General features: G+C 33.5%; 1 protein-coding gene across 2 annotated transcripts in view; it reads right to left on the minus strand.

Moving 5' to 3' along the window:
- The window catches only part of LOC126777351 (RNA-binding protein fusilli), a 97,977-nt gene that overhangs the window by 20,312 nt on the left and 51,259 nt on the right, over positions 1-26,406 (minus strand). For both annotated transcript variants that reach the window (XM_050500368.1, XM_050500367.1), the window contains exons 3-6: positions 20,762-20,844; positions 14,003-14,178; positions 12,060-12,149; positions 10,695-10,749 (exon numbers count right to left, since the gene is read on the minus strand). In XM_050500368.1, coding sequence (XP_050356325.1) covers positions 10,695-10,749; positions 12,060-12,149; positions 14,003-14,178; positions 20,762-20,844 — 404 coding nt within the window. The remainder of the gene's footprint in view (positions 1-10,694; positions 10,750-12,059; positions 12,150-14,002; positions 14,179-20,761; positions 20,845-26,406) is intronic.

The raw sequence follows: 26,406 nt of genomic DNA on the forward strand, positions 1-26,406 counted from the left end.
TGAATACAAAATACGCGTTTTCATCAATTGCTCGATATTTAATGGAACATCAAAGAAGTCAAATGTGGCAAATATTTTCATTGACCGTATACACTTGCTGCTTCGTACATTTTGGTTTATTTGAGTTATTTGAGTTCAAGCCATGGTCGGAGAACATTATGGTAATATTTGCAAGTACACCAAATATTTAGTCAAACAAAGCGATATAGTTACCATTAATACTAAGAGTCGTTATGCGACTATTTCTTGCACATAGCAATCAAATTAATTTGCCTTATAAATAATAATAAATTTACCAATACTAAATATTATTTAAAAAAAGCCTTTTTAATTAATGAGACGCGTAAAAAGACTAACGACCCCCCAACTCGAAGGGTTTACTGCGTGATTGAAGATAATTATATAACACGATAGTGTTATATTATTGTACGATCATCCGAATGTGATATGAGCAAAACAATGTGCTGGGGGCGGCGCTGAGAAAATCGCGGTAGGTAAAACAGTGCGCCGGTAATGTTTACGTATGCTCGTGTGGATGATTTCTACGCGATTGCGCAAGCGTGATATACGATGAGTAGACTAGTAAGCACCCTCTACTGCACATTGGAAGTGATGGAATGGTACACACTCGTATAAGAGGGTTCAGTGTGTTTGGAGGATAGATAAGTACATTATAAGGATCTACTAACAAAGTTTTTTTTTAATTAATACTTTTTACGGACTGTACCTGCAACAGCATATTATTAACTTCAAATGAATACGAGTATAACTCAGTCATTTGTGACTCGGAAAGCACGTAAAGCTTGGTTCTGGGCCTAAACTCTTCCCGGTTGTGTCGGATGGCCGTCCCATCGGATTATGAGAGTTAGGGAATAGAGAGTGCACCTGTGTTTACGCACACACTAATGCACTATAATATGTCCAGCGCAGTTGGCTAATCTTGAGATTGGCCGGTGTGTCCGAAATCGGTCAGGAGGACATCATTATCAATCAAGTACGTCAAACCTGATTCATTTACATACAGAGTGTAAGTATTTAATACAAAACATCCGATTAGTTTTAATGTGTAACAACTTATCTTCAATCGTTAAATAGCTCTTTCATCTAATTTACCTTAAACACGAGTAAATCTTAGAATAATAACCGTTTTATTACTCATATACTTTTATGTATATATATATATATAATAATAGTCATAATTTGTCACAGTCTTGCTCAATAGCGATAATATCTTTACCACGCGTTCGCTTTGAATCAGCGAAAAAAATTTCAAGCCTAGCATTACGTCTCTGTTTACGATATTATATCAATAACGTTTATACGTCAAGATTGGTGACATTTGACCGTGTTCGAAATAATTTATGTTTTTTGTGATATTTTAAGGTCATGTACAGCTAAGTAATTATAGCCAGTAGACTCATATTATTATTGACAATTGTTCGATGGGTATACTTAAATTTGTTCCAATATAAATGATTAAGATTTTCAAGTTAAAAATACTTACTCAGTTTTTATTATAATGTTTAATAATATACTAGCTACCCGTCCCGGCTTTACACGGGTGAAGTAACTACATAGAACATTTATATTTAAGGATAAACATACAAAGAAGTCTTGCTTTTTAATGCTAACCTTCTCGGGTGTACGCAGAAAAACTCATCAAGGTTTCATAACAATCGAATGAATGGTGTAGAGACGCGTAGAGGACAAACATTCATTTAAAAATAGTTATGTTTTATTAGCAGCAATTTCAACTGAAAACCATGATTTTTTTGTATTTTCTATAATGAATTGCGAATATAATATAATCTGTTTCAACGCCCTTAAATTTACACCAATTTCACCCCATGTGAGATTGACAAATAATAAGTCAATGTATCATGCGTAAAATTATACAAATGTCGTACACGTGTCGTTGGCTGTAAATGTACCTTACGTTTCCGACAGCCGTTTGACGTTGCAAAACGTGGTATTGTAATGAGAGTTTAGGAGCCGCTTGGGGTGTCGGGTTACGGCTACGTTGACGTTCGTAAATCAACATTTTAGGGTTAACTTGTTCGGATTTTATTGTTTTCAATCGGCTCGACGTTTTTAGGGATCGTGGATCGTGTTTTTGTTTGCTAGTTTCTCTATAACATCCGATTTGCGTAATATAAGTGAGCACTTGCTTTGTTTGTAGAGATTTTCTCACGTAATCTGATATAATTCGTTTGTTCGGACTTGGAGTTACATGAACAATTAGCAAAAACTATTCAAATTATTCAATGTGACATTTTTAACACAATTTCGTCAGTATGTTATGAGTTACATATTATTAAAAATGTGGAATTATTCAATAAATATACTTATCTATTACATGCAAAGCAATTTCTTGCTTAACTAGAAGTAACTGATCTAAATCACTCTCATAGTTAAGACGAAGAAAATATAAATTTTAAAATGTAAAGTTTCCAAAGTGTTCTGTAAGCACATAAAATAGGCATTTCAAATCCAATATCAGTAGAGAGGCGAACTAATTATCTAAAGCTATCAGAACTCACCTCCTTATCTCAAGTTGTCGACAATTGATAAAAGCTATTCCAAAATGAATATCACAGAACAAACACTTGTGCCCGTCAACTTAGAAACACATTAAACGCGATTTTTTACAACACCTCATGTGATGGTTTCGTGAAAATTTGATAAGAAAGCGTTGAAATATTTAAAAGACGTCCGCACGGTTCGACGGTCGGGCTAAGAATGCGATTAGTGACGCTTGCCGTTGCGCAGGAGTCGATATGACTTGTACCAAGTAGCTTAGTTTCATTTCTTTGCTGATAACGAAGGGAACTATATAAATATCAAAGCAATATGTTTGTTTGCATTATTTAGATAAATTTGATTAAATATTAGTTTTTATAGTTTTGTTTGTATCAATCGATACTATAATTTTATTATAGTAGTAATTTTCTTACAACAATATATGATTTAAGTGTTATTTTGGTGAAAATAAATTATTATTGTATGCAGAAAATAACAAAGACTTATTTATTGTAAATTCAATTCTTATTTCAGTTAAAAAATAGGTGTTTTTTTCAAATAATTTGTCTTCTCTGCAACCTTCCCTGATTATGTTTATATATTTAAAGCATTCTTGCCACCATTCCACGTGGTCACGATTTGTACAAAGCTATTTTTAATGTGTATTTGTATATATTTAATTCTGTAACGTTAATAATTCTTTAATATTTAAAGACTAACAATACACTATTAAAATACTACATAGTACAGACAACATAAAAATATACTTTGTTTGTGTAGGCTCTTATCACACTATTGGATTGCCATTTTACCGTCGAAGGTACAACTGGTTTATGGTGCGTATTCTACATGAGTGGAGTGGAGAAGAACTGGCAGGTCTTATCAAATGTATTTTATTCAAGTAACCTTTACAATAGAGCTTTTGAATCGTCAATATTTTAACTCTACCGTTTTGGGATGCAGACTAGCGAGCAGAACGGTAAAGAACTCGTGTAGTTGCTCTTTCAAAATGAATCTGATTTAGAATGTGGTTAGTATTTACAATTATTGTTCCTGATCAGCCCAGCGCTGGAATTCCAACTAACAACCAACTAAAATTGAAATTAAGATTAGCTTTTTCATAATAATTTCAGAACAAACAAAATTAATTAAATTACACTCTTAATACTGTTTTTTTCCATATTTTATCAACTCTTATGGTTAACAATAGTTAATATGATCCCATTCAATTTAATTCAATTTTTCATTGCATATAACTGATATCAATCAAAAACAATCGCTTTTGATTCGTAATTTTACAAGATTTACATTTAAAGTTACCACTGGTTTGGAAGGTAGATTCTACCGAGAAGAACCGGCTGGAAATACAATATTATTTTGACGAGCTGGTTGGCGTGGTTGGTAGATACTTGCCTTTCACGCCGACGTTTGTGGGTTCGATTCCCACCCAGGACAGACATTTGTGTGCATGAACATGTCTGTTTATTCTGAGTCTGGGTGTAATTATCTTTATAAGTATGTATTTACAAAAGAAAAGTAGTATATGTAGTATATCAGTTGTCTGGCTTCCATAGCACAAGCTTTGTACAAGCTTAATTTGGGACCTGATGGCCGTGTGTGAAAAATGTTCTAGGATATTATTATTATTACAGGATATTATTTCAGTCCATGTTGCAAAGGTATAAAGCTAATGCGGTAACTAATACAAAAAAAACAATCATTACAGCGCTAATACGCTTCCAAATGGGGCCTATAATATTATAACCAGTATTCCCGTGATTGAAATAGCTCATCTTTCAAACCAACCCACTTGCCCGTCTAACTTCCAGAGGAGCAGAACGAGATCCTGAAATGTCAAAAAGTGATATGCGACATTGACTATAATAATTATAACGTTTAACGGATATAAGAATCAAAATAGCGAATCACCGTAAGTCGATTTATAATATTTCACGAGTTTGATACGAGTTGAGTTCATACAGAATTTAATTTGTAAGAGAAATTTAAATGTCGTCATTTCCTTTTGAATGATTTCATACTTATAATGTACTAGTTTCCGCTCAAGTGTGAAAGGTGGGGGCAGGTGATAGGTAGCCTATGTTAAGGAGGGTATAAGCTATTTCTATTCCAAATATCATTCAAATCAGTTTAGTAGTTTTTGCGTGAAAGAGTTACAAATATCCATCCATCCTCACAAACTTTCTCGTTTATAATATAAGCGGTACTCACTCAATGATATATTAATACGAAGAAATGTTTTCGCCATAAAACAGAAAATAATCAATTATACCAATTATTATATATTATTATATATTTAATAACTATCAAATCTATATGCTACAGATGGTATGTATATAAATCTTACTATTATCCTTTATGTGGTATCGTACGTTCTACAATTTTTCATGAATTATTTCAAATTGGTGTTGAGGAAACCTCGACACTGTAGTGCGTCGGCAATGTTCGCTGATGCTCGCGTGGACGATTTTTTCTCTATAATACGCAAGCGTGTCGCCTCCATTATGAGCAGAACTTCGAAAAGTACCAACACCCTCATCAGCACATTGGCTTGTAAATTGGACAGTCACTTCTGGGAACACTGGAATGGTGTACATGTGAAGCGGGTCTAATTCTAGGATTAAGTACTAACATAGTTTAAGCATTCGTTACTAATCTATTTAATTTTAATTATTTATTTTAATTTATTTATTTTTAATTTCATTTGAATTTAATTTTAATTTTAATTTAATATGGATTGTTTAATCTGAAATAAAGTATTATTATTATTATTATTTCTGTCCTTTCAATTTTTATATCCAAAACCACAGATCAAGTTTAAGAATTGGGGGTTGGGGGGGGGGGGTTTGTGGTGTTAATTTCAAGGTCAAATTTGTGTGCAGCGTATCCGTATATAATGTGAAGTGAAACGATTTGACTAAATAGGTTTTACTTTGTCAAATGAAATGATTTATACGCGTTTTTCACGAATTTCGTTAAAATTTTAACTTTAAGTTGACAATAATTAATAAAGTGCTGCAAATTATCGAGCAAAAATAAATTCGTTTTATGCAAATTTTAATTTTAAAGAAGTTACAATAGTCAAAGACAAATGATCGATAATATTTTTATGCTTTAATTTATTAGACTACAGATTTGGATGTTACAAATGCAAATATTAAATATTTTAAAAAGCGATTTAGAAGGTTTTTAAGCGCTTTCAGTGATAAATAACGATAGTAAAGCGATGCGTTACTGCAGTGATTTCTTGGTACGGGGATTGTTTACTCAGCTCTACAAGTCAGCACTTATCGTCTTCGGTTGCATTTACATTTTTTTGTCGATAGCAAAAAATACTGACACGATTTATATATTAGTTTTTTTAAATAGTGTTAGAGGTTATCGTATTGAAACTTTTTTGGAATTTGAACTTATGTGGAATAATTTATGCATTGATTGCTGATCAATGGTTCCGTAATAAGGATTTCGTACTGTTATATAATATATATACTAATGTTACATATACTCATCACATGATTTACCGCTAAACAGCAATACTTAGTATTGTTGTGTTCCAATTGGAAGGGTGAGTGAGCCAGTGTAACACGCACAAGGGACATTACATCTTAGTTCCCAAGGTTAGTGGCGCATTGCTTATCTAAGGAATGTTAAATATTTCTTAGAGCGCCAATGACTATTTATCATCAGGTGGCCCATTTGCCTTACTATTTTATAAAAAAAACATACTAGCCAGTATAAAAATATAAAACTGAGTTTTATATTAGCTTCGTGAAATATTGCAAATCGACTGACGGTTATACGCTATTTTGATGCTTGTGTCAGCTAAAATTTAAATTATAATTATTTTTAAAGCCAATGTCGCATATTACTTACAAACATTTCACAATCGCGTTTTAAGTTTTTTTTTTTCTTTATAGAATAAATAGGTCGACGAGCAAAGGGCCCACCTGATGGTCACTAACACTCATAGACATTGGCATTGTAAGAAATCTTAATCATCGCTTACATCGCCAATGCGTCACCAAACATGGCATTTAAGATGTTATGTCTCTTGTGCCTGTAATTACAATGGCTCATTAACCCTTCAAACCGGAACAAGTATTGCTATTTAACTGTAGAATATTAGGGTGGTTCCTACACAGACGAACTTAATAAAGCCCTACCACCAGTGAGTTTGTTTTTACAGAATATTAAAATGCTGTTTGCACTAAATATATGAGAAGGTTTTAGCGGACAAAATCGCACGGCACAGTTAGCGATCGTTGAAGATGAAAGATCCCGCATTTTGAAAGTTTAATAGAGGATGTGAGTAGATAAAAATGAATAGGAGATAACAGAAATGATCACTCATTAAGATAAACGTAACGTGAAGCTAACGTGACTGCTCGTCTTAACCAGTTATATATATATATTTTTTTATAGAATAGGAAGGCGGACGAGCATATGGGCCACCTGATGCTAAGTGGTCACCAACGCTCTTAGACACTGGCATTGTAAGAAATGTTAACCATCGCTTACATCACCAATGCGCCACCAACCTTTGGAACTAAGATGTTATGTCCCTTGTGCCTGTAATTACACTGGTTCACTCACCCTTCAAACCGGAACACAACAATACCAAGTACTGCTGTTTTGCGGTAGAATATCTGATGAGTGGGTGGTACCTACCCAGACGAGCTTGCACAAAGCTCTACCACCAGTAATAAATATTTATAGTAATATATATTTCCGTATAGTATATACAGTTCTTGTAGTGTTGGTTAAGGTGACGTAGGTCAAGCGATCGTGGGTGGTAACTTTTTTTTTCATTTTTTTTTTTTTTTTAACTTTTAACAATATATAAGTATTCGAAATTTAATGGCATTTGCTATAAGTTTTTATAAAATCACTCCGACACTGCGGCAGGTACTGTAAAATTTTTAAACATAAAGTTTTTTTTTTTATTCGGTAGTAAGTTTCTAATTAAAAAATTTAAACAATTTAAATTCCGGCCGATTCGGGGATTGAATCAACCCTTGAGCCCTAGGAATGCAGCCCTATATAAACTAGCCACTAGATTAACTATGCATAAAAACAAAACTCCACAAGTGTCTTATTTTTGTTTGTCCGTGAACCGAACACGACGATAATATTTCTGGCTAAATTATAATTAAATATAAGGATATTTTTTTATTAATACTAGTTTACTATTTAATCTAGAATGGATATAAGGGTTGAAGTTAAGGGTTACACAGAATGGAATACGTTACATGGAATAGTTTCGAGGTCTGTCAATCACCTTGTGTATTTGTGTGCTTGACTTTTCTCATGTAAACATTATATTTAACACGTAAACTAATAGATTTTGTTATTATTTTTACATATCTATAGTTATTGATTGTATCTTCATCTACAAACACAAAGACAAAATAAAATCAGCCATTATTCTTATTAATCATATGTATTATTATATAAAAACAATTAATATTTATTATTATATTCGCAATCAACGGAGAGAGAAATCGAAAAATGCACGAATTGTGAATACAATTATTGAAAAAAAGTCTAAGGGCATCTTCATTCATAGCCGTTATCAATCGTCCGGGCGTCCTCTAGCTTGCGTAAACAATGGAACATTCTTAGTCGTGATTTCATGTCGAGAGCAAAGTTCAAATCGTAGGTCACTCGTGACTGGGATAAAGTGATCTTCTAAAGCACTCAGTAACTAAACCAAATAAGGAATACGAACGATTTAGACATTTTTATGTAATTGCCATTAGCGTTCAAATATATTGTAACGATTTCCTAACAGAGCGGTCACGGTAATCGTCAGCGGTGGCTAGCCAACTGCGCGGGACGTTAGTGCACATTGCGAACACAGGTGCACTCTGTTCTATCACTCTCGTAATCCGCAAACCGGAAGAGTTCAGACGCGACCAACTCTACACGCTATACCAGGAACGGAAAATAATTTACTACCGACAATTTGTTGAAAATCGCAATAATTTTTCTTTATTTTTCCGACGATTACACTTCGGGAGAAGTCGAGATGGCCCAGTGGTAAGAACGCGTGAATCTTAACCGATGAACGTGGGTTCAAACCCGGGCAAGCACCTCTGAATTTTCATGTACTTAATTTCTGTTTATAATTCATCTCGTGCTTTTCGGTGAAGGAAAACATCGTGAGGAAACCTGCATGTGTCTAATTTCATCGAAATTCTGCCACATGTGTATTCCACCAACCCGCATTGGAGCAGCGTGGTGGAATAAGCTCCAAACCTTCTCCTCAAATAGGGAGAGGAGGCCTTAGCCCAGCAGTGGGACATTTACAGGCTGTTACTTACACTTCGGGATGGGTATACGACCTCATTAGGTAGTGAAAGTAAGCGACGTGGTACTCAAGATCATCATATCAAGGTAATCATAACGTAATGATGGCGTTACCAGCAACAACTTTAAGAAATCAAGCAAATCAGATTAAGTGTACCTAAACTTATAAAAACATGTCAATTGAAGGGATGAGAAATAATCGAGCCGTACTTATATTGCTCTAGATGAGGTTCGACAAAAAAGTACATACAAAGGGTACATGCGCACCTTTCTCAGCTGCGCAGGGTGTCCCCTAATAAATGCTGTCAAATATATTTGTAACTATGTAGGGTAATCCCCGATTTGTTTTTTCGTTTCTCTTAATTAGTTTAAATCAAATATTTTGATACGTAAGATATACAGAGACTCAATTTATCTTAATGGTATACGCGATGCAGCTTTCAAATTATAATAGTAATAATATCCTGGGACATTATTCACACACGGCCATCAGATCCCAAACTAAGCATAGCTTGTACTATGGAAACCAGATAACTGATATACTACATATATTACTTTTCTTTTGTAAATACATACTTATATAGATAATTACACCCAGACTCAGGACAAACAGACATGTTCATGCACACAAATGTCTGTCCTGGATAGGAATCAAACACACAAGTTTCGGCGCGAAAGGCAAGTTATCTACCAATTAAATACATATTAAGTATATAATTATATACTTAATATGTATTTAAGCGTTGGCCGACCGAGGTTTAGGTTAATAACGAAGTCCTTATTTTATACTCATCAGGGATAAGAATCGGTTAAGAGGTCTTAACCGACTCCCATCGCCATAGTCAGTTTTTGTGGATAAAAAAATTAATAAAATTTAATCCAAAAAGTTTAATGAAATAAGGTACAGCTATTTTTGCGTGACTCATAAACAAACAGATAATGTAATGTTTATGTATGTATATTTATAGTAAGAGATATTTTTTAAATTTTTATGCAATTCAATATAAAAACGATAATGTTGTACAATATGACGTCTATTTTTAAAAGATTAGTAAATATATACTTTACGTCGATCGTCCGATACTGCACGTAAATACTTCTAAGTTATTTTACAAGAGCATGGAGTGTTTGTTCTATCGCACTTACAGTTTACGTAAACATTCACGGAAAGAAGAGCATAAGACCGCGTATTACCTGTATTATAAAATTTAAAATGAATAATATTATAAATATACAAAAAAATTAAGGAAGTTACAATTTAGCAAACCAACAATTTTTTTATATATTTAAATGTAAAAAAAAAATAAAGTCACTTTATTTTTTTATTTTTTACGTTTTTGTATCGATAGAAAACCTTCTCACTCGACTTTAATACTGAAAGGGTATGATCAGCAAATTTCATAAATATATGTTTCTTTTTGTTTGAATTAACTCGATAATTGCGCCAAGGTTTGTTAATAATAAAACATAAAATGTATTGTTAAGTAAGGAACGTTTAGAGCAAGATAAAACAACAACACATCTCTATTTATGTGTCTATATATTTAATTGAAATACATAAGTTATGTACTTATTAGATAACAAATCGAATAGTTGCTAGATAAGAATTTTTTATTTTAAATACGTTTGAGGGTAATTTTTCCGTAGTCTCAGTTTTTAATCTTATTTTATAAATTCGAATGCAAACATAAAAAATAGCAATAGTTTTAATATGCAACTTTGCCATGAATTATTTTATAGGCGTATCCTACATACATACTACTAATTACACACTACATTATATTTATACTTAATTTGTTGTTTTTTTTTTTTAATTAAAAATAAAATTAAGCAATGAATAAACTTACCAAATTCCAGTTTCCAAAACAAGGTCAATCGTCTCAGGCAGTTCTAATCTGAAACCTAAAAAAAAATACATATCTTTAAAATATATTAACATAATTAATTAATTTATTTTTAAACTACCGAATAAATTAACGTAAATAATTTAATAACGTGATACATATAGAATTTTTACATTGCGCATGTTACTTAAAAAACGCTTAAATTATCATTTTATTTTATAATATCTGATATCCACTTCGGCTGTTCGAATGATCTCAGGAATCAGCAAATAAATAAAAAAGTTACATCTTGGTACCTTTTTTATTAAATTATGATTTTATTTATATACACGTATATGTAATACGTATGTTTTTTTTACGACGAAAGATATTTGCTATTTTAATATGTTAAAAGTAATCGCCTCACAGCTGGGCAAGGTCGTACCTCTCTTAATGAGGTTTTGATCTTATTTCACCATGCTAATCTAGTGAATTAAAATTGCTCATAATTTTAATAATTTCGTCCGACACATGCAGGTTATCCTCACGATGTTTTCCTTCACCGCAGAACATTACCGTCAGGATCTAAATGGCATTCGTCAGTTAAGTGTTACGTGTACAATCCTCTGGGCCGTGGGGTATCAATTTGCATGTTCAATTCCCAGAACGATAGAAAAAAGGTGAGATCTGTTACTCCCAAGTTGAATTATACATTTGACATTGCAATATTATTTTGTTGCTGAAATAAACAATAGACACGACTTTTTACGACTATACATGATTGCATCGATAATATAATCGTCAAAGATTTTATGTAATATTTGTAAATCTACTTGTATAACAGCGTTAGCATTATTGTGTAACGTCCATAGTTATCTTACTTAAAAAATGAAGGATTTTCATATAAATATTAATCCCCTTTATACGAGCTTAGCGGTTAAATTTTTAAAAATCTTTCCTTAGTGCTAACCAACCCGTATTGGAGCAGCGTGGTGGAATAAGCTCCAAAACCTTCTCCTCAAAAAGAGGAGAGGAGGCCTTAAGCCCAGCAGTGGGACATTCACAGGCTGTTACTGTAGTGCTAACCTACGGTGTAAAAGGATGGTATACCCAGTAGTTTGGGCTGTGCGTTATATTCATGTTTCCTCCCGATGTTTTCCTTCACCGTCAAGTACGAGATGATTAATAATCACGAAATTTCAATGGTGATTGACCGGGATTGAACTCAGAACCAGGGTTTCATTACCATTGTTAGGTAAAAAGTAGCCTGCCCCTCCTTGGGGTTACAGCTTGCTTTATATCATCAAAATCGTTTCAATTTTAACACACAGACAGTTACTTTTGTATTTATAATGTTAGTATATATTATTAAATGTTATATAAACTTACCATCGGCGATTATCCTCTGTATAATACTAGCCATGTCTTTAACTTCAGCCGCGTAAAAATTCTCACCAGTGTACGGTGTTATACCTAAATCTAAACACGATAAGGATCATATTCCTGTGCAAACACTAATAAGGTTATACGATGACAACATAAATAATAATACGTATATAAGCACCTTATTAGGTTTTGTCAACATGACGAATAGTGGATCTAAATCAATTCCTGCTGTGCTTTACAGTTTTTTTCAAAGAATAATATCAATATTTGTATTTTAAGGAATTACTAATATTCCTCTTTACCCCTCCAATTAAGCGTAAATCTTGTGCTAGCAGTGGGACGACAAAAGCTCAAGGGGTCAGGATCGAACCTGCGACTTTCACATCGCTAAGGAATTAACTAACATCTAAGATACAGGCTTGGTTGAGACGTTAGTGATCATCAAATAATGTATTACATATGTATACCAATGTTAGAAACTTTTGTAAATAAAAAGATATTATTTTTTAATTTCGCATGTCACTTAATACAATAAATCATTACACGATTGCCTTCTGGAGTAAGTTTCGACTTTGTTCTTGTAGAATAGCTCTATAGAAATCTGTTACTCATTTATCGTATTAACCCATTCCATTCGGAGTCATTTCTTCGATGTCACCATCTCCATACGAGAGATTATTTATGAGTAGTGCGATTCTGTAAGAACTCACTTCATTACTCAAATAGAAATGTTGACAACTATTTTACGGTGGTAAGCTATTTTGATGCGTGTATTCTTGAAATGTTATTATTATAATGTTCAATGTAGCATATCACTCTCTAACATTTCACGACGGTTTTCTGCGATGAGTTTTGGGTCTGTTCTTACAGAATAGCCCTACAGTTCTGTAATATGATAGACCCTAGGTCCTAACAAAGACGCTCCATCATTGCGGAGAGCGTGTTATTACGTTTTATCAAACTCTGTCATCAGACGCAATTCGCGTTAAAAAACGTTCCTTAATAGACATTGGTGTTCCCATTGGTGTTATAATTATTTTTTTGAAACCGAATAATATATTTATATATATAATAAGTAAGCAATTTTGTTCAGCTTCACAGAGGGGATTTGTGCTCAATCGTCGTACAGGAAAAGCGTCCCAACAGATCGGCTCGTATGAACGATGTTTTTATTTTAACGGAATAATACGCCTATAAATAATATTTTAAAGATTTATCATTAAGAGGTCGTTGTCACTAAATCTCTCGAATATTCAACTACAATTATGAACATAATAGTTAAAAATTTTTTTTTAACTTTGATATATGAACGTTTAAATGTAAATTTGTATCAAAATTTTCGTTTGAATATGAATTCCTCTATTAATATGCCCATCTATTATTCCTTTTACAACTAAAAAACCACATGACGTCATGGCATATCACCATGGATCCGGTTTTGTGTATAAATTTAACTATTACTAATTATCATATTTTATCTAAAAACTAAACTACGTCGTTACTATTGTCTTATATATTCATAATTGCAAGAACAATTATTATATTTCAAGCTTAATTATTACGTTCTTATCAAATAGTAAGTAAATGAATAAACTGGATGAGCTTGTATGACGCGCGCGCTGTGTCAGGTTATTTATTATAATAAAGTATTTAATTATATTATGTATAAATACTATTGTGATATTATATTGACAAAGAGAAAGAAGGATGTTTGGTGAAAGCCAGTCAAAATATAGGTCAGGTATAGATATGTAGCGGTAGACAAAAATGTCTTTGTTAGAGCTGAGCGATCGCCATCTTGTAATGGATAGTGCTAAAAGTAAATTTGTGAACATACTACGTCATTATCACAATAAATATGTACTAAAAGGTCGATATCAGACTTCTTCGAATTGATCCACTATAAGCAAATGGAGATAACTGTTCTTAGTGTTATAAAAGGATACAGTTAACCATGTCGACGATAGATCCCGGATGGTCGGGCGGTGGTGGGGCGGGTTGTGCACGCGTCACCGCTCGCAGGGTGTACGCGCGCACGTACTCCTTGCGTAAGTCGTGGAAACGGGCGTAGTACGTAGGTAGAGTCAGTTCCTTGCTGCATGCTTCTGGGTGGAGACATTGTCTGTAATAAAAGACAAAAATAATTAGATGTGCATAGATATAACTCATATTGTTCGGTGGAAGCCCTCTTTCTTATCAGCGTGACATTAAAATGTTATGTCTTAGCTTGTAACTTAGCAATTATGTGTTAAATTCGCGTTTAATATTATATGTACCTGTTTAAGCATATATTCAAACATAGTATTCAAAGGCAGATTGTGCAACACCCAAGCTGACAAGGATATGGGTGCCAAGAATAAAAATAAATCTTATTACTTTTGATAGAAGGAATAAAATAGAATAAAAAAATTAGTCTTTATTGTCCAGCATATTACATAGATTAAAAAGATGCCAATAAAATAAATACAAAAATACGTCCAGGATAAAAGGCGGTAATATAGCAACTTTTTTCAGACAACCTTCGGGGTCCTAAACATTTGAAAATTTATGCCAGAGGTTATTGAACTTATAAATTATTCAACAGATAATAATGTATTTATTTTAACATTCGAATATAAATTGATAAGTACTTAATGAATATGTAGTTTCCTAAACGAAAGGATGGATCAGAACGCTTTTGTAAACTTATCTAAAATCGAGTCGTGTCGTGGTATTGTTGTATATGACAAGGACTTAACAGCTTCTTTGATATATCGGCTAGTTTATGGTGTGCAGGTCGGCGACTTTATCTTTATACACACTCTTTTTTATCTCAAGCAAAGTGTATGTGAGACTCACAAAACACTCCTCTCCAAGGTTTCCTGCGACATAGATATAACCAGGTCATAGTCACTCAGAGTGCTTGCCGGTCATCGCTACGGTGGTCTCTGATTAATAAAATGAACCGTGCGAGCAAACCAATGACTCGCCTATCTTCGAGGCGAGGTGGGTCTAGTTTCCTCCCACTAATGGGATCATGATATTCTAAAAAAAGCCTGCAGACAAATATTATCCTATCGGTACACAGGACAGCCTTGACATTCGGTGGGGAAGAAATCCACTCCCATTTTGAAGGTGGGAACCTTATCTAGCAAGCATAATAAAATAATAACAGCGTACCCCAAGCAGACGAGTCACAGAATAAGCTAGTAATTTATAAATAGAATGAGCTGGTGTTTAAGTGTTGTCGACATAACAGACGCAACTCATAATAAAGATAAACACGATAATATCTGAACAAATAGCATCGCAGGATTGCTGGTCTATGAAATCAAGATAATGTATTTTGGTTTACAAACACTGCTGTCGTTTGATAACAACGCCGTACACTTTTCCGTGCTCGGCGGGGAAGGAAAATATCGGGAGGAACGCTGCTCCGCTGCACCGAGTAAAACCCATAAAAATTGTATAAAACATAGCTAGTTAAACTTTAAAAGTTGATATGTATATAAAGGACAAAATACACATTACAAATTTAAAGCAAAAACACGCCGTCTAAAAGATTGTCCTGTGGCATTGTACCCAAGAAATGGCTTTAAATAGTATATATATAAAACATACCTAGTTAAATTCTGGCTGTCTGTATCATCAACCACAAATATTACGTAATTCTAAACAGCGATGATGAACGTAATTGCATATATTTAGTGTAATGATCTTTATGCAACTTATTTCGAAGCAGCTTAGTGGGTTGTTTTTTTTAATGACAAAAAAATGAGTTAATTTAGCTGTATCTGCAGTCACATTTGCCCATTGACATAGTTGTGAAACCTTACTACCAAGTATCCTATGCAAATGTATATTTCGATTTGAATGGTGAAACAATCCTCGTTTGTCTAGTGGCTAGCTTAGAACGAGGCAGATCCTGAGATCCAGAGTTCATATACGAACGGTGGTTAAAAATCTCAGTACGAGCCTAAAGTTGAAGTTGGAAAGTTGAGCACGTAAAGCCGTTGGATTGCCATCCCATAGAATACACACACACTGGTGCACTATAATACGTTCTGCGCATTCGCTATTCTCCATTAATGGCTGTTATTTCCGACATCAAGAAATCATCACTTAAAATTGCAATTGTCTGCACATGTCCAATGTAATCTGAAAGTATCAATGGTTTGAGCAATTTTATGAGCCTCAATGTACCGTTTTTCCTGGTCCAAAACTGTACCTTGTACTTTCCAATATGTTATTTAAACAATATATAAATATTTCGTATATGTATTATATGTACTCGTATTTGGAATCCCGATAAGCTATACCTAGAGCTGAGCTAATTCTACGTGTAACCGCAAAAACAGTTACCGCATAGGTATTTAGTATATATGTACAGTCGATGATAGAAGTACGGGTTAATTTACATTTGCTTTAAATAATTAACGCTTTGTATACGGCCTCATTACTTGTACCTAGTGTAGTTTTTTTTAATCGAAGGATAATTTGAAAACAAACTGGAAACGATCACGTTACTGAGCGCGTCATACGACCTTCACCACGTTGTTCTTCAACACATATTTTATTCAAGGAATATAATAGGACACTGCTGACGCGAACTTGACCACCGAAATGTTCTCTTTGGTATATTTTGAGAGACACAGACAGCACAATAATCCATCGATAGCATAAGCCACGTGCACACACAACTCACTTAAGAGGTAATGCGTTCAGTCAGACATAGGCGTCAGACAGATATATACGTCCTGTTGGAAGACAACCATCCAGAACACTTATTTCGTTGGGAAAACATTGATGCGAGCTACGCAAACAGTTCCGGACTTAGGGTCCAAGGTCCCTAAGCACTTTGACATCTGAGCCCCTACCATTCCGAAGTGGTCAGATTGAAATTATATTATTTTTGGTTGGTCTCTAGGTTGGTGCTTTGTAGGCATAAGTCAAGGCCTGGGCGCAAATGAAATACTTAAAAATATCATAAGTAAATAGTTATGTACATAAAGACAAAGTTTTGGTACATATATAAACATATCTGACGCTGACTGTATTTATTATGCTATCTGTGGTTTTATTAACATTTACTGTTTTTTGTTCATATTTCTAACAAGCTGCGATTGCGACATAAGCAGTTCGCGTGAATCTCAAGATACATATACATATGTACATCTAACAACAATAACACTATACAATATATATATGCCATAGCTATTTATTCTATGGGTTACTTTAAATATCATTTCAGACATTTGTCGTTCGTAACGTACATCGCTCAACACCTGAGAACGCTACTCCTGAATAAGTTCGGTTATTTTCAGAAGATAATGGGCAGCTGCGCCAGAGATATTATAGTGCATAGGAGTGCACGCACTCTATTCCCTCGCTCTAATAATCCGATGGAAGGGCAGAGGAGACGACAAATGATTTAACTACAGCAATTTGTTTATGTATCAACTAGTACCGGGACCAGCGCTTTTAACAGATTTGGTGTTCGAAGCTTTGTCCAAATATGGTCTGGTGAATATTAGTCATCAATAATTAGCACTCAATTTAATAAGTAAATACATAATATACTATATATTACACTAGCGATTCAACCGTAGCTTCGCCCGCGTCATAATAGAAAATCTAGTTAAACGGGATTAAAAGGCGAAAATAGAAAATATATTAATTATGTCATATTAAAGCTGTGACAAAGCTTGATGTAACAAATATTTAAAACAAACAACAAAAATTTTGTATTTATGATTTGAAGAATGAAATCATTAGAAACTAAATCGAAGGAAACTACAAAATAGATTTTGAAAATCCAATCAGTGGGACAGCTATGTTATTGTAATTGCTAATTAATGTGCTCTGCGGTGAAGGATAATCGTGATGAAACTTCCATATCACCACCAAGTCGCATTGGAACTAATCATTCACTCACGTTTCGCGGTAGGACATTTCTACTGTTACGTCTATTTCTAACATAAATATACAGAAATGAACTGCCATTGTTATTTACGTAGGATTAACAAACAGCTCGTTAGACGATCATAAATTTTTAAATAACAAAAAATAGTCAATAGATTTCAAGTTGTGATAGGAAATATGATCTTTTCATAGTGATCGCTGACTCCGGATGTAGGGGCAGATTAGTATCAACATATATTCTATACATATAATTAAACCGTTGAGGTCAATCGTTTATTTGTATGCACATATATAATTTGGGCTATTAAGTTTATTTATAGGCGTTTCTAGAAGCAGTGGTGGTGTGGTGGTAATGCTTTAAAAACGTATGTAAACATTTGAAAATAGAATATTATTTTGATGATACATTTGACCTATACATATTATAATCGGTTTTACAAATTGAGCTTAGCGGCTTTCAATAATTACCAACCTTAGTTAAAATTTTATTTAGCGAGTGATCAGTTAAACGATGCTGTGTCCTCTTCTTTGTATTGTCAAATCAGTAATGACAGAAAGAGAGAAATCAATGTTTAAGTAAACAGTCGCTAAACAACGTTAAGTAAGGTAAGTATTTTACAATAAGTAGCGCAATTTCAAAAACTTCAAACAAATATATAAAATATTTTAAACGTGGACGGAAAACATAGTACTTAAGGTAATATTATTATTTATTATTATTATATATATTTTTTTAAAAAAAATTGCAATGGTAAGTGGTCACAACCACCCACAGACATGGGCGATGTAAGAGATACCAACCACTCTTTACACCAACCTTGGGGTATAAGATGTACCTACAAATCGGAACGAAACAATTCTTATTACTGATATTTACTGGTAGAATATCCGATGAGCGGTACCTACTCGGGTTTTATTAAGTAAATAGCACAGTAAAAAGTAATTCATATTTTGCAATGTAAAACAAGTAATCAAAAAATCATGTAACGTCAATATATTGTAAACAAAATTTTGACACAGTATTTTTTATGTTTCAAGGATGTTGTTGGTGTAACTTTTTTTGTTATTATTTCATTTGATTAATATCTCTCGACATTATTACTGCGAAGTTTCGTATAAAAATCTCTTTATATGGGTTTAATTTAAGCCAAGCTTTGGTACCAATGCTTCACAGTTGCAGATCCCGAGATTTTGAGTTCAACCCTCGTTGGGAAAATAAAGAGAAATAAATATTGATTTTTTATGTGAAACAATTGTCAGAAGTATGAAGATTTGCAGTTTTATCACACCGGGTCCAGTTTTTTTTTAATTTCACTAATGTAAGTAAAAGTTAAGTTAGGTTATCTATTCATGATATCCTCGGTTCTCTAACCGTTTATGGCATTCTCAAGGAACCATAGCCTACTGCATATGATATATTATAGAGCACATGCAACTTGTGCAAGTCGAAACAAAAAAATACTCCCTTATATTTTTTTAAATGAATTATTACACTCCTAATTAAGTACACAGTTTGTGTTAGTTGGAACGACAGGCCAACGGACCAGGATCGACCCCCCTAAATCATTGCGTTATTGTCACAATACATAAAAACGGAAAATAGGATTCCGTTTTTGTTACTAGACGGTAGCATCATAACGTTTACATTACATTACATGGCTACATTTAAAATAAAAATTGAATTTTTAAAACAAATTGAAATTTACTAATATTTGTAGGTGTGTAATAACGTCTTGGTCCCTTTTTCAAATTATAGAATACCAACTAGGCCAGCTGATGGATTGAATGAATGCAAGGACATTCATTCAATCCATCAGCAATGGTAGAAATGTTAGTTATGCCATCAATACAAACGCATTGAATACCTGTCATGTCTGTAAATTAATTACAGTTTTCAGCTCACATGCGGACACTCATTACTTGACAATGGAGCCAGTTCGGTCATTGTCAAAAACACACGTAATCACAATCGTTAACATGAAAGCAATTCTGTTTTCGACTATTGAATATTAGTGTACTTTTTTTTAAACTAACAATGACATGAAATAAGACCAATGTTTTTAATTGCAACACCGAATCTTGTACGAAGGTAACTTCGAGTCTTATAATTGTTAATAGTAGTAGTATTTAGTAACAGCCTGTGAATGTCTTACTGCTGGGCTAAGGCCTCCTCTCCCTTTTTGAGGAGAAGGTTTGGGAGCTTATTCCACCACGCTGCTCCAATGCGGTTTGGTAGAATACACATGTGGCAGAATTACAGTGAAATAAGACACATACAAGTTTCCTCACGATGTTTTCCTTCACCGTCAAGCACGAGATGAATTATAATCACAAATTAAGCACATGAAGCTCAATTCAAGCGTTTAATTATCTATGTAACATGATTGTCCAAAAAGAGTAACTACTGATTTTTGCTGGTAAAATTTAGCTTTAAATTTAATCTTGTAAAATTTCGATGCAAAAGTCCTCGCAAGAGCTTATTTGAAGTAGACGCTTGACTATGTTTTCTAGTCTATGGTCATTAAGCAACATAAACAAATTGTAAAACTACTACCGAAATTTAGATTCTACAACTGTGGCATTTTTTTTCTTAATCATTTTACATGTATTTTATATAATCAAACTTATATATCATGTATATAATAACATGCCTTATCAATTAATTTAACATTTTTATATTTATTAATTGTCAAATTTGAAGTTAACTTCCGGATGTTTTTATGGAAACAATCAAAACATTACCTCTCATGTGTATGTAATGTCGATTAAATGTTAATAATAAAATTATGCTAATATAGACTCACCTGAGCGGCGGCTGTCCGTCTGTGACGAGCCTGAAGAGGGGGGAGTGAGGGTCCACTTGTAGCGAACGCACGAACTCGTCGAACTGAAACGATCATAGATTCGAATTAGCTTTTATTTAAAAATTTAATCAAGGCAAAGATACAAGTTAATTTAAACTTAGTTTTTCTTTTACTAAACTTAGCTTAGTTCTAACTGTAATTCTTCTTGCCGTAGTAGGCTATTATTTTGTCATCTCCAAATGTCCTATAAAATAGAAGTGAATTTAATTTTTTATTTATTATATTAAATTTTTTATGTCTAACTATAGCTACTTCTGAGTAAATAAATAAAAATATAATGACGCAATACGAACAAAAATGTTGTGTGAGAAGCTTTGATGGCATTAGGTACAATTGGTACCCAATTCTCATGATAACATTGAAATATATAAAATATTAAATAAAAATAATATCTATTTATAATTATTTCGTTAAAAAAAACTTAACAATAATATTGACAATGAAACTTTAATACACAGACTATATTAATTAACGTCCACCATTTTGGATTTATAGTAACTATAAAAAGTTCAAGATAATTCCACTAATCTTAATATTTAATATTTAGCTTACATAAGTACATACTGAATTATGTAAGGGAGTCAATGCATAATACTTCGCTAAGCTGTAGTCGGGTAAAAATACATTTGTAATAGAATATGTTATTCAAATAGACATCACATTGCGGTGAATAGCGCAGTTATGCGTGTGCATACACCGACAGGTTTACGCGTGTTTGGCGAGGGAACGAACCGTTTGCACCGGCTTTGCCTAGATGAACCAATTCGGGATTGACGCTTGTCGACTATCTACAAAAAAAAAAAGCCGAGATGGCCTAGTGGTAAGAAAGCGTGAATCTTAACCGATGATCGTGGGTTCAAACCCGGGCAAGCACCACTGAATTTTCATGTGCTTAATTTGTGTTTATAATTAATCTCGTGCTTTAACGGTGAAGGAAAACATCGTGAGGAAACCTGCATGTGTCTAATTTCATTGAAATTCTGCCACATGTGTATTCTACCAAACCGCATTGGAGCAGCGTGGTGGAATAAGCTCCAAACCTTCTCCTCAAAAAGGGAGAGGAGGCCTTAGCCCAGCAGTGGGACATTAAGAGGCTGTTACTATCTACAAAAAGTGAGGCTATGTCTTCAACGCTATTATTTTTTTTTTGTAAATTATTGTAATAAGTAAACAGAAAACGTTTAGAAATAATGTACAACTTTCCATTTTTTTATAGTTTTGACAACAATACATAATAAACAACAACTAAAAGAATAACTCGGACAAAAATATGGCTTACTGTAAAATAATAAATATTTTTAAGGTACTTTTTCACGAGTGTTCAAGTATGATTTTTGCACCGTTGCTGCGCTCCTCGTTCAGTTAACTTATAATAACGGCAGTGTCCTGCGCATGCACGTGTTAAAGGGTGACCGAGGGCAATGTTTTATGGACGCACATTTATATTATGCGCATGCGCATAAATATTGAGTTTCATGTATCTACACAAAGTTCAAGAGAGACATAAATTGTGTAATCTTTTTAATGTTTTATTGGGAAACATACATAAATAGTATAATAATAAAATTAATTATTCTAAGACTAAGAAAAGATTCCAATTATATATTTAAACAATGACGATGAATTACTGCTATGCACAAGTACGTGCGCAAACAGTACGTGCGGTACACTCTCATTTTCAATAGGACAGCGAACTGCTGCACAGGTCTCCCTTGCGGAAACGCCGCTGTTGCCGAAATCAGTCAGTAAGACCTCATCATCAATTACACCCACCCGCTCACTCATCCAATACATTACTTTTTATTTCTGTTCGGATATTATATAACAGATAAAGGGATGCTAGATCTATTCACTCATTAAGTCATTCCCCTCCACTTGAAATTATTGGCGTCCATTAATATGAACGATGCTCGTGCTTACAAAGGATGACTCCTGAACATGGATGTCCAGAGAGGGATTCTCCAATGCAATCGCTAATTCCTGAGGTAGGAAACCCAAACTTTGCATGATCATAATGTTTTTGTGGTTGAGGAAGAGCTGACATAACAAACTTTACGCCAATTTTTAGTGAGAGAGTGGTACATCCCTGGGTGTGCCAATTCGGTTGCAACCTGAAAGTATGCAGTATTGCCACTAGGACTGTGTACAACTACTCATAAAATGTGGTAGGGCGCGACTTCGTGACTGATCAGAACTGTACCCATCTAGACAGTGTAATTACAGGCACAAGGGACATAAAATCTTAGTTCCCAAGTTTGGTGGCGCATTGGCTATAAGCGATGGTTGACATTTCTTACAATGCCAATGTCTAAGGGCGTTTGGTGACCACTTACCATCAGGTGGCCCATATGCTCGTCCACCTTCCTATACTATAAAAAAAAACATAAATCCTTATCACAATTGTTAGTCTTTCTTTTCTCTTTTAATACTTTGAAAATCTAAGTTATAAATAGATTACAGTTAATTCCGTATGGACAAAGTCGTTATTTAAAAATAAATATTTAAATCCACATTAGTGTGGTAGTTAGAAGCTTATCTAGGTTAATAGCATTTCCGAATTCGTCTATAGGCATCCATTAGGAAGGTAAGAGTTATGTAATTATATTTTTATGCTATAACGTTAAAATCATTGCGAGATTTCGAGGTTATGCAGATAATTCAATAGTTAAAAATATCCTAACTATTATAATAAACTGGAAAGTCAGTTTGTTTACGTTTTTTTTTTTTTGTTACGCTTTCAATTCTTAACTACTGAACTGATCGTCATGAAATTTTTCATACACGGAGTACAGAAAATTACAGGTACCTAAACACCTACCTCTCACACACGGGATAACTAGCACTTAATTTTATAAAATAGGTAATGTTATTTTTTTATACGTTACAGTAAAACTTAGTACTGTTGCGTTTCAGTTTGAAAGGGTGATTGAGCCAGTGTAAGTAAAGGTATATATAAAGCCGAGATGGCCCAGTGGTAAGAACGCGTGAATCTTAACCGATGATCGTGGGTTCAAACCCGGGCAAGCACCACTGAATTTTCATGTGCTTAATTTGTGATTATAATTCATCTCGTGCTTTACGGTGAAGGAAAACATCGTGAGGAAACCTGCATGTGTCTAATTTCACTGAAATTCTGCCACATGTGAATTCTACCAACCCGCATTGGAGCAGCGTGGTGGAATAAGCTCCAAACCTTCTCCTCAAAAAGAGGAGAGGAGGCCTTTAGCCCAGCAGTGGGACATTCACAGGCTGTTACGGATTACGGATACGGAAGTAAAGGTACAAGGTACATAAAATCTTAGCGATGTAAGAAATATGGTGAGCACTTAACATCAGGTGCTCCATTCGCCCGTCCGCCTATCTATAACATAAAAATTCGACCAGTTGGCGACGTGACATAATAGTGTCCGCTCCATGACGATGGGAAATGGGACGTAGCCTTCCCGGAAGGTCGTGCATTCCTCGATAAATGGGAGCGAGACCGGATCATGTGCCGGACAATAATTACTATTTAAATATAGAATTTATATAAAACTTTTTTGTGAGACAGGAGTAAATAAAAACTAATTTAATTAATTATAAAATTAATTTTCGAGTAAAAATTATAAATATTATTTTTAATTTATAATATAATTAGTATATTAAAATTTACAACTTACAATCGGCGGATGTAATTCTTAATTATGTATTATACTCGGGCAAAGACGGCTTTTATCACTATGTTTTTGTGATGTAATTATATAATATTCATTATAATAACTCTAACTCTCATCATAATATTTCGTATTTAAACTTTAACGTATAATTTTTATCAAGTTAATACTATATCTTTATTTAAATATTTTTATTTTCTGTTTTTATTCTATTTTTGATTTCTATATTTTGTAATTGTGTTTGTGAATGGTGTGTTCTCATGTAATTGGTTGTGCATAGTTAGTTTTAAGTTAATGTAAAAAGTTATTTGAATGTGTGTTATGTACAACTGTTGGAGATCCAAATAAATAAATATATTTAATTCATATAATATCAAAAGGTTTTCGTGGGAAATAATAGTGCAAATTAATCATTTCTGGAACTGTAAGAAATAATTACTACTTTTCAGACCGTCAATGCGCCGACAATTATGGGCTCTGTGGGAACAAATTGGGTTATTTTATATTTTATTAGTAGGGTAGGTTTCATTCGCGTTTAATAATACTGCTCCAACCCTACGAGGGTAGGAATTCAAAGTCTACTAGTTTTCGCAAGCAATTTCGCTCGTGTACGTGTGTAGCCTTCGATGGAGTTCATGCTTGCTTGCCAAATTTCATCAAATTCGGTGCAGTGGTTTTGTCACGAAAGATACATTTATAATGTTAGTATAATAATAAATAAAAAGCGGTCGACCTTCCATCAGTGTGAAGATCGTTAATAGTAGTTTTATATTTAAGATGCCCTTTGTGTTTTAATTGCTCTTATCATTGTCTTGGATAATATAATCAATCATTATTTTACAATGATATTTTTTCTTAGTTTCAGGTTCAAGGATACTAGTCTCTAATTATTAATATTATTTTGAATGTAGTTTATTATAATAATTGCCTCCTGACCGAATTCCCGTCAGTATTTTAAAGATACTTTTCGTTAATAAAAATATATAATATAAATAATAAAAATATAAAAAAAAGATACCTTTCTACAAGGAGTTCTTAACAGAAAGAGGTAAGTAATATTAATTGTCACTTATTCTTAATTAAACTTGAACTTTTGCCTTTAAAATTTATATAGCTATACAATGCTACTTAGCTTATTTTTAATTTTCTTTTCATATTTCTATTATTTATATTACCGAATAATTGTATACAAGTAATTTATAAAAAATGAAGACATTACAATTTCAAAGAAACCGATATAAATTAATAAAAATATTTCTTAGTGGGTCGAATAAGGATTTAAACCCGGGACCTCATGATCTAAAGCCAACAAGCTAGCTGCTAACCTAACGAGGCAGGAACAATATACCTATACATTACATACAATTATTCTAAAGGCTCATTAAAAAACCTGAGTATGCACTCTCTTGTACTGAAAACAATAATAGATTGTTTTGAAATAACCTTGCAATGTATTTTTTACTACATACATAATAACATATAATCGAGTCTTCAAGTTTTTGACGACGATTTAGCAAATTACTAGATTTTTGCGTAACAGCCTGTGAATGTCCCACTGCTGGGCTTAGGCCTCCTCCCCCTTCTTTTTTTTGAGGAGAAGGTTTGGAGCTTATTCAACCACGATGCCCAATGCGAGTTGATGGAATACACATGTGGCAGAATTTCAGGGAAATTAGACACATGCAGGTTTCCTCACGATGTTTTCCTTCACCGTAAAGCACGAGATGAATTATAATAACAAATTAAACACATGAAAATTCAGTGGTGCTTACCAGGGCCCGCCCACGATCATCGGTTAAGATTCACGCGTTCTTACCACTGGTCCATCTCGGCTGTTACTTTAGATTTTGTGTTTAATTACTAGATTAATGATGCTATGTTCAATGTCATTAGGCAAGTACTTAAATAAGATTTTAAACGTTTCTATGATTA

This window comes from Nymphalis io, chromosome 22, assembly GCF_905147045.1.
Source record: "Nymphalis io chromosome 22, ilAglIoxx1.1, whole genome shotgun sequence".
Taxonomy (NCBI): Eukaryota; Metazoa; Arthropoda; class Insecta; order Lepidoptera; family Nymphalidae; genus Nymphalis; species Nymphalis io.